General features: G+C 44.5%; 1 protein-coding gene and 1 non-coding gene across 2 annotated transcripts; one reads left to right on the top strand and one right to left on the bottom strand.

Annotated features, from left to right (window-relative positions):
- Positions 1 to 1297: 1297 nt before the first annotated feature.
- On the bottom strand, positions 1298 to 8545 carry galk1 (galactokinase 1). Its single transcript, XM_029628922.2, has 9 exons — positions 8126 to 8545; positions 5325 to 5514; positions 4843 to 4962; positions 4625 to 4760; positions 4307 to 4488; positions 4075 to 4225; positions 3792 to 3954; positions 2496 to 2936; positions 1298 to 2362 (listed from the first exon to the last, which is right to left on the bottom strand). Exons 1-9 carry the CDS (start codon positions 8288 to 8290, stop codon positions 1886 to 1888), a joined length of 2025 nt encoding a protein of 674 aa, XP_029484782.1. The 5' UTR covers positions 8291 to 8545; the 3' UTR covers positions 1298 to 1885.
- A 197-nt stretch (positions 8546 to 8742) lies between these two features.
- On the top strand, positions 8743 to 8815 carry trnaa-agc (transfer RNA alanine (anticodon AGC)). Its single transcript has one exon. It is a non-coding gene; the product is annotated as a tRNA-Ala (tRNA).
- Positions 8816 to 9754: the final 939 nt, after the last annotated feature.

Below are 9754 nucleotides of genomic sequence, written 5' to 3'. Positions count from 1 at the left end.
TTTATTTTAAGAATGTGAAATGTCAGAATAATAGTAGAGAGTGATTTATTTCAGCTTTTATTTCTTTCATCACATTCCCAGTGGGTCAGAAGTTTACATACACTCAATTAGTATTTGGTAGCATTGCCTTTAAATTATTTAACTTGGGTCAAATGTTTTGGTCAGCGTTCCACAAGCTTCCCACAATAAGTTGGGTGAATTTTGGCCCATTCGTCCTGACAAAGCTGGTGTAACCGAGTCAGGTTTGTAGGCCTCCTTGCTCGCACACGCTTTTTCAGTTCTGCCCACAAATGTTCTATGGGATTGAGGTCAGGGCTTTGTGATGGCCACTCCAATACCTAGACTTTGTTGTCCTTAAGCCATTTTGCCACAACTTTGGAAGTATGCTTGGGGTCATTGTCTATTTGGAAAACCCATTCGCGACCAAGCTTTAACTTCCTGACTGATGTCTTGGAGATGTTGCTTCAATATATCCAGATAATTTTCCTCCCTCATGAAGTCATCTATTTTGTGAAGTGCACCAGTCCCTCCTGCAGCAAAGCACCCTCACAACATGATGCTGCCAACCCTGTGCTTCACAGTTGGGATGGTGTTCTTTCCTACCAACATAACGATGGTCATTATGGCCAAACACTTATATTTTTGTTTCATCAAACCAGAGGACATTTCTCCAAAAAGTTTGATCTTTGTCCCCATGTGCAGTTGCAAACCTTAGTCTGTCTTTTTAATGGCGGTTTTGGAGCAGTGGCTTCTTCCTTGCTGAGCGGCTTTTCAGGTTATGTAAACAACTCTTGGAAAAATTACTTGTATCGTGCACAAAGTAGATGTCCTAACCGACTTGCCAAAACTATAGTTTGTTAACAAGAAATTTGTGGAGTGGTTGAAAACGAGTTTTAATGACTCCGACCCAAGTGTATGTAAACTTCAGACTTCAACTGTACATAGACTTGAAATCACTGGCCACTTTATTAAAGGGACTAGTGTTCAACTATTAATGTTTACATATTTAGCATTTACTCCTGTGTATATACTGTATTCTATTCTACTGTATCTCAGTCTGTCGCTCCGACATTGTTTGTCCAAATATTGCTATATTATTTATTCCATTCCTTTACTTTAGATTTGTGTGTATTGTTGTGAATTTCTTAGATATTACTTGTTAGATCTTACTGAACTGCTGGAGCTAGAAACAAAAGTATTTCGCTACACCCCCAACAACATCTACTAAACATGTGTATGTGACCAATAACATTTGATTTGATTTGAGGAAAGGAACTTGAATCTGACTGATAGGGGGTTCAGGGAGAAATACATTTCATTTAGTAGTGTTTTTATTAAATTTGATGAGCTGAAAACATATCTACAGACTGGTCAGTTTATTACAATGTAACACTGTTTTACAAAACAGTACCAACAAATGTACTCATACCCGCTCTGTGGAATGGTCAGATCACCCCTCCTACCAATGCAGCACACTCTCTCACAGACAATCCACAAACTAACACACCTGTCTCCGTCTCTCTCTTTAACAAATGCACTGATCATCAACAGGACGAGCTGACAACCATTCCTTATTGTTGGGGACAGGGTCTATTCTGTAAAACCAGATGAAGGCCTACCCTACAGTTTAGAACGGACTCCACGGCAGGGCTACTGAGGTCAGAGTTCGTTAGAGGGTTCAGATGGCAGGATCAGTCTCAGCTTCACATCAAAGAGAGGATTGTAAACATTATAGATGGACCTTTCCAATGTTAGTAAAGTCTGTTAGTTATAGACCATTCATAAGCAGTCATTTCAGTAGGTTGGAAACAATATAGGGTGACCTTTGTTATTTTAGTAAGTCTATGACTGGTGGTTCAGTGGTGAGCTGGAATAAGCTATATCACTAACGCACAAGCTGCAGAGTACGGCAGTTCAAAATGTCCATGCGGTCAGGGGTCACTGAGTCGACCCTAAAACCCTCCGCCAGAGACACCGTCAGCAGCTCCTCCACAAACCCGCGCATGTCTTTGACCTCACAGGGGCTGCGGCGCGGGATGATGACATCACATAGGTCCCCAGAGTGGGTCTGTGTGGCCCAAGAGTCCGAGACGACGAGTCCTCGGTACTGCTGTTTCTCATACTGGTCCTGGGGAAGTTCGTCTGGCCGGGGAACCCACTCCAGTTTGAGCCGGTTGTGGCGCTGGTCACTGGGGAGGGGGGAGGTAGGACCCTGGGTGTTACGGTAAGAGAAACGCTCACAGAGGAGAACCAGAAAGGCACGCCAGGTACAGAAGATTTCGGCAGTGAGGATGCGCACTGAGCATGTGCGGAGTTCGTAGTTCTCAGGAGCACGGCGTAGGTTGTAGTGTAGCACGCGTACCTGGAATGAGAACGACAGGTTGATGTTGCAGTGCTAATGTGGAGGCACACCCACGATCCACATTAACCAACCCACATGCACACACGCATGCTTACATTACAACGCTAGCAAACACGCAAAGAAAAACACACACCTGGCAGTCCACATCCAACAGCAGCATGGCTCCTCTGGGTGCGTCTCTCAGGCTGAGCGGTCCGGCCTCGACGCACCGCCGTATCTCATCCAGTAGGGGGCGTATCTGGAAGAAATCTGCCTCCCTCCTCAGCAGCCTCATCTCAGAGAACCCCTCCGGCAGGTCCAGGGAGCTGGAACGCAGGAAGTTCAGGATATAGCGGAAAACTTTCCCATCGCGGTCGATGAACACGTTTCCTTGTTTGTCCCGGAGCGTGGAGATCTGTCCGGTGAACATAGCCCCCAGCATGGAGTCTTGGTAGCGTGTCAGAGTGTCCAGGGTCGTGGTGTAGATCTCCCCGCCAACGTTGAGAGACACGGGATCCGACAGGGAGTTACTGTTGCTATAAGTGTTGCTGTCCGGGGAGTTTAGGTTCAGCATCCTCAGGCACTGAGACGACCTCTGCTCAGGTTAGAACACAAGATTAGAACACTCTGGATTGGAAGTGGTGGAACTCTTGTGGAACACTCCTGTTCTTGTCTCTTTTCTATGGAATGCAGTGCTGTTCAAACAAACTTAGAAGTTTCAAGTGTCTTTTGTATCCTGAAGACACTTTGGTTTCAGAGGTGGAAGGGCGAATCTGTATCCGGGATATGAGCGAGTCACAAAAAGACCCAAGAATGATGAGAAGACAAAAAAGATCAGAAAATATAGTCCCAGTGTGTCTGGAAGCTGGATCTGTAAAAAGCCGGTGTTCTGCGCAGGTCGATTTATCTATCAGTAGTTCTGTTTCTTCATGGTCTTGTGCTGTTTAGGATTCCTGTCAGTGAGCTGAGGCCTGGCTAGTTGCAAAAGGCTGTTTGTTTCAGAGCTGCTGGCAGTGGGAGACGGGAGAGAAGGACAGCGAGGCGACCGGACTCGAATGCTAATAAAGGGACGCTGCTAGCTTTTATTCTCCTGCCGTAACCCATGCTCAGTGCTCTCACACACACACAGACAGGCGTGCGTGCACAAACACACACACACACACTCTCTCTCTCTCAGGGCTGTCCGGGCAAGACACAGCCCCGGGACCGAGCAGTTTGTCTTAAAGTGACAGAAGAGATTCTAAAAGAGCTTTTATCCACAGTGATTCGTTTGTGCTTGTCACCAAGTTCCCTTCACAGTGTGTGTGTCAAATAATGTTTTATTGGTCACATACTCATATTTAGCAGATGTTATTGCGGGTGTAGCGAAATGCTTGTGTTCCTAGCTCAAACAGTGCAGTAATATCTAACAATTCACCTGCCGTGTGTGTGTGTGTGTGTTCTTCCTCACCTGTATGTGCTGCATGGTCCTGTCTATGGCTTCAGCCTGCAGTAGTGTGACGGTACATCCTCCAAACCCTCCCCCTGTCATCCTGCTGCCAAACACACCCTCCACCTCTACGGCTGCAGACACCAGCTCATCCAGCTCCTTGCAGCTCACTTCATACAAGTCCCTGACAGTAGGGAACACATTACCGAGGGATGCATTTCTATCATGGTTTTCATGCAGAAAAAAAGTATTCTGGACATTAACACATTGACTGAAGATTTCTATGAGGGTGTTCTCTATTCACCTGAGTGAGTTGTGGCTTTCTACCATGAGTTTGCCAAACTCTTTGTAGGCCCCTTTCTTCAGGGCCTCTGCTGCCTGGGACGTCCGCTCTATCTCCTCAATTACATGACGAGCCCTTCGATAGGTCTCATCGTCCAATCGGCTCTTAGCATCTGGAACAATGGGGGGGATCACAAGAAATATCAGAACACGATGATTGACTGTATTAGACTAGAACCTCCTCTCGTTCTTACCCTCCAGGTCCTTCAGTGTGGCATCTCTCAGGCTGGCTTTTTCCAAGATGGCAGCTGCCTCCTCACACTGTCGTCGTCTGCTAGGGTACTCGCTGCCCGTCAGAGAATGCTTCACGTTCGAGTTACTGATGAGGATGACGAGGCCTGGGTCTGACAGAGGGACAGGAGTGGCCTCCAGAGACCTGAGTGGACAACAGCAGCGTATTACACAGTAAAAAGACAGTAACAACCCTTTTAAGTACAGTGTTAGCGTTACTTTACAATGAGCCTATAGCATTAGCCATACATAACACTTGAGCCTATAACCAGGCCTGTTACCTGCAGTCTATGAGAAGAGCATGAGCCTCCCTGCCCAGCACAGAGACAAACTGGTCCATGATGCCGCAGGGCACACCTGCATGGGTGTGTTCTGCCTTCTGGCACGCCACCGCCTTCGCCACCTTGTCCCCGTCATCTGAGGAGGGTAGTGGGATGGCATTATGACATCTAGCCTCACTCACAGACTATTGGATGTCACCCAAATATAGTCCACTCACCTGGCTTGAGCTGCTGTAGGAATGTGTACATGGCTACCTCTAGAGAGGCTGAGCTGGACAGACCGCCCCCTAGAGGGACACTACTGGCTATCACTGCCCTGAACCCTGGGACTGGAGGAGCTGAAGGGAGGGACGGGGAGAGACAGAGAGATAGAGGGGGGGGGGGGGCAGAAAGTGAAAGATATAGAGAGGTGGGAGAGCAGAGAGAGAGACAGCGATACATATATACATATATATATATATATATATATACATATATACATATATACATATATATATATATATATATATATATATATATATGAATGAGGGGGGGAGTGAGAGAGAGAGGGGGAGAGAGAGGAGACAAAGGGGGAGAGAGAGAGACAGAGAGAGAGAGGAGACAAAGGGGGAGAGAGCGAGAGAGAGAGAGAGAGTGACACAACACATCACATTTCAACAGGACTCATGATGTGATACATGAGGTATTGTTTTCCATTCACCTCTGTAGTGCTGCACCACTCCTTTGACATAATTGGCCCAGCTGGGTTTCCCAGGAGACAGAGGAGCCTTGTCATTGGGCAAGTCAAAGTCCACTCTCCTGGGCTCCTCCACATCTTTAGCAGCAGTAATGATGGAGGCACTCTGGCCAGAGGTCCTACTGCCAACCACCACCGTCACCATGGGCAGAGCCTGGCACAAGGATGAAAGAGATACCGCATTGGAGATATGTGACTGACTGATGAGTGCTTCTGGGCTGGGGATCTGTAAAACCATGTTCATTAAATAGTACCCGCAAAACACCCGTCTCAAGGTCAACAGTGAAGAGGTGACTCTGGGATGCTGGCCTTCTAGGCAGAGTTGCAAAGGAAAAGCCACATCTCAGACTGGCCAATAAAAAGAAAAGATTAAGATGGACAAAAGAACACAGACATTGGACAGAGCATCCCGGAGTCACCTCTTCACTGTTGATGTTGAGACGGGTAATTTGCGGCTACTATTTAATGAAGCTGCCAGTTGAAGACTTGTGAGGCGTCTGTTTCTTGCCCAGTTGTGCACCAGGGCCTCCCACTCCTCTTTCTATTCTGATTAGAGTCAGTTTGCGCTGCTCTGTGATGGGAGTAGTACACAGCGTTGTACGAGATCTTCAGTTTCTTGGCAATTTCTCGCATGGAATAGCATTCATTTCTCAGAACAAGAATAGACTGACACGTTTCAGAAAAAAGTTATTTGTTTCTGGCCACTTTGAGCCTGTAATCGAACCCACAAATGTTGATGCTCCAGATACTCAACTCATCTAAAGAAGGCCAGTTTTATTGCTTCTTTTATCAGAACAAGTTTTCAGCTGTGCTAACATAATTGCAAAAGGGTTTCTAATGATTAATTAGTCTTTTAAAATTATAAACTTGAATTTGCTAACACAATGTGCCATTGGAACACAGGAGTGATGGTTGCTGATAATGGGCCTCTGTACGCCTATGTAGATATTCCATAAAAAAATAAATCTCCAATGTCTCCTTTGCTTCTGGGCTGGGTATCTGTACAGCCATGTCATGTACATTTCCAATGTCTCCTCGCCTATATACAATGACCCTGTACAAATCAAATAACCACATACAGTACCAGTCAACATTTTGGACACACCACCACATTTAAGGGTTTTTCTTGATTTGTACAATTTTCTACATTGTAGAATAATAGTGAAGACATCACAACTATGAAAAAACACATATTATGGAATCATGTAGTAACCAAAACAGTGATAAACTCATCCAAATATATTTTATATTTGAGATTCTTCAAAGTAGCCAGCCTTTGCCTTGATGACCGCTTTGCAAACTCTTGGCATTCTCTCAACCACCTTCATGAGGTAGTCACCTGGAATGCATTTCAATTAACACGTGTGCCTTGTTAAATGTTAATTTGTGAAACGTCTTTCCTTCTTAATGCGTTTGAGCCAATCAGTTGTGTTGTGACAAGGTAGGGGTGGTATACAGAAGATATCCCTTTGGCAAGAACAGCTCAAATAAGCAAAGAGAATTGACAGTCCATCATTACTGAAAGACATGAAGGTCAGTCAATCCGGAACATTTCAAGATCTTTGAAAGTTTTCAAGTGATGTTGCAAAAACCATCAAGGGCTATGATGAAACTGGTTCTCATGGGGACCACCACAGGAAAGAAAGACCCAGAGTTACCTCTGCTGCAGAGGATAAATTCATTAGAGTTAACTGCACCTCAGATTGCAACCTAAATAAATGCTTCACAGAGTTCAATTAATATGTCAACATCAACTGTTCAGAGGAGACTGTGTGAATCAGGCCTTCATGGTCAAATTGCTGCAAAGAAACCCCTACTATAGGACACCAAAGAAGAGACTTGATTGGGCCGAGAAACACCAGCAATGGACATTAGATCGGGGGAAATCTGTCCTTTGGTCTGATGAATCCAAATGTGAGATGGTTGGTTCCAACCGCAGTGTCTTTGTGAGACGCAGAGTAGGTAGACGGATAATCTCATGTGTGGTTCCCACCGTGACGCATGGAGGAGCAGGTGTGATGTTTTGGGGGTGCTTTGCTGGTGACACTGTCTGTGATTTATTTAGAATTCAAGGCACACTTAACCAGCATGGCTGCCACAGCATTCTGCAGCGATATGCCATCCCATCTGGTTTGCGCTTGAGCCTGCCTGCCCAGCACAAACTATCATTTGTTTTTCAACAGGACAATGACCCAAAACCCACCTCTGGGCTGTGTAAGAGTTATTTGACCAAGGAGAGTGATGGAGTGCTGCATCAGATGACCTGAACTCCACAATCCACTGACCTCAACCCATTTGAGATGGTTTGGGATGATGTATCCAACAAGCGCTCAGCATATGTGGGAACTCCTTCAAGACTGTTGGAAAAGCATTCCTCATGAAGCTGGTTGAGAGAATGCCAAGAGTGTCATCAAGTCAAAGGGTGGCTACTTTGAAAAATCTCAAATGTAAAATATATTTTGATTTAACACTTTTTTGGTTACTACATGATTCCCTATGTGTTATTTCGTTGTTTTGATGGGTTCACGAATAGTCTGCAATGTAGAATAATAAAATAAAATAAAAATCCAGATAATAAAGAAAAACCCATGAATGATTAGGTGTATCCAAGCTTTTGACTGGTACTGTACTTCAGCTGTCAATACAAACGGCAGGGAGTTCATTTATCTGTGTAACCAGTGTGGACTGGACTATATAAGTGACACTTTACAGTCCTAAATAAATAACCATTGATATAATAAACACAACATTCATGACATTATTACCATAGGGAGGACGAATCCTTGGTTGTAGTCGATGTGCTCCCCAATCAGGTTGACCCTGCCTGGGGCACACACTGCCACCTGTGGACCATCTCCCCCGAAGCTCTGCTCGTACACACGTCGAGCCTCGGCAACCAACTCAGACACACTCGGGACTGGACTGGCCATGAATGGAGCAGACAGGTAGAGTAGACTAATCACGAATTCAGAGTCCAAAATCCTGCAGCAGCACTTTGTAAATTTCAATCATTAGAATCTTACGTGAGGTTCTAAGTTTGAGATACCGTTTGAATCACGATAAATAATAGTGTATTACACGTTTTTTTTAAACGAATAAATCTTTTTTGGAGTTGGACTAACGTTACAATATAATTGTGATAATATGACATGTGTCAGCTGACTCACTTCCTGAATTGAGCTGGTTTGTTTTTACCCTGCGATTGGCTTAGAAAGGTCACATGACACTGTCAGCTGCGTCCCTTCCCGAAAACTAATGTACAAGGAAATAGACATTTCAACTAGTGGATGAAACCTAGCCATTGATAACTAATTAGCCCAGTACTATAAACTCTTGCAGTGACGTGAGTCTAGTACTCAAAACTTCCCCTATAACAACAACTGGGGGATTAGCTCAAATGGTAGAGCGCTCGCTTAGCATGCGAGAGGTAGCGGGATCGATGCCCGCATCCTCCAATTCTTTTCGCAGCATCTCCCGAGATATCAAAGGCAATGTGTATACATATCTAGTATTTGTGTAGTGAATATTTATTATCCAATACAATGCATGTTCAACACGTTACCATGCCATCCCTCTATCTCTTTCAGTAGAGGGCGGTAATGTTCTCATCCAAATAGAGATAACTGCCTAAATAAAGGAAACAATTGAGCAAATGAGGGATACAAAGTATATTTTCACTGCACTCTATACTCCTCTGTAAATTGTTAATCTCTGTATACCCTCATAAGACCCACTGGTTGATGCTTATTTATAAAACCCTCTTAGGCCTCACTCCCCCCTATCTGAGATATCTACTGCAGCCCTCATCCTCCACATACAACACTCGTTCTGCCAGTCACATTCTGTTAAAGGTCCCCAAAGTACACATATCCCTGGTCCTCCTCTTTTCAGTTTGCTGCAGCTAACGACTGGAACGAGCTGCAACAAACACTCAAACTGGACAGTTTTATCTCAATCTCTTCATTCAAAGACTCAATCATGGACACTCTTACTGACAGTTGTGGCTGCTTTGTGTGATGTATTGTTGTCTCTACCTTCTTGACATTTGTGCTGTTGACTGTGCCCAATAATGTTTGTACCATGTTTTGTGCTGCTACCATGTTGTGTTGCTACCATGTTGTTGTTATGTTGTGTTGCTACCATGCTGTGTTGTCATGTGCTGCTGCCTTGCTATGTTGTTGTATTAGGTCTCTCTTTATGTAGTGTTGTGTTGTCTCTCTTGTTTTGATGTGTGTGTTGTCCTATATTTATATTGTATTTATTATAATTTTTTAAAACCCAGGCCCGGCCCCGCAAGAGGCCTTTTGCCTTTTGGTAAGCCGTCATTGTGAATAAGAATTTGTTCTTAACTGACTTGCCTAGTTAAATAAAGGTTAAATAAATACAATAAATAT

This window comes from Oncorhynchus nerka, linkage group LG23 (genome assembly GCF_034236695.1).
Source record: "Oncorhynchus nerka isolate Pitt River linkage group LG23, Oner_Uvic_2.0, whole genome shotgun sequence".
Taxonomy (NCBI): Eukaryota; Metazoa; Chordata; class Actinopteri; order Salmoniformes; family Salmonidae; genus Oncorhynchus; species Oncorhynchus nerka.
The sequence above is the reverse complement of the archived record's forward strand: the minus strand, read 5'-3'. Positions and strand labels throughout refer to the sequence as shown.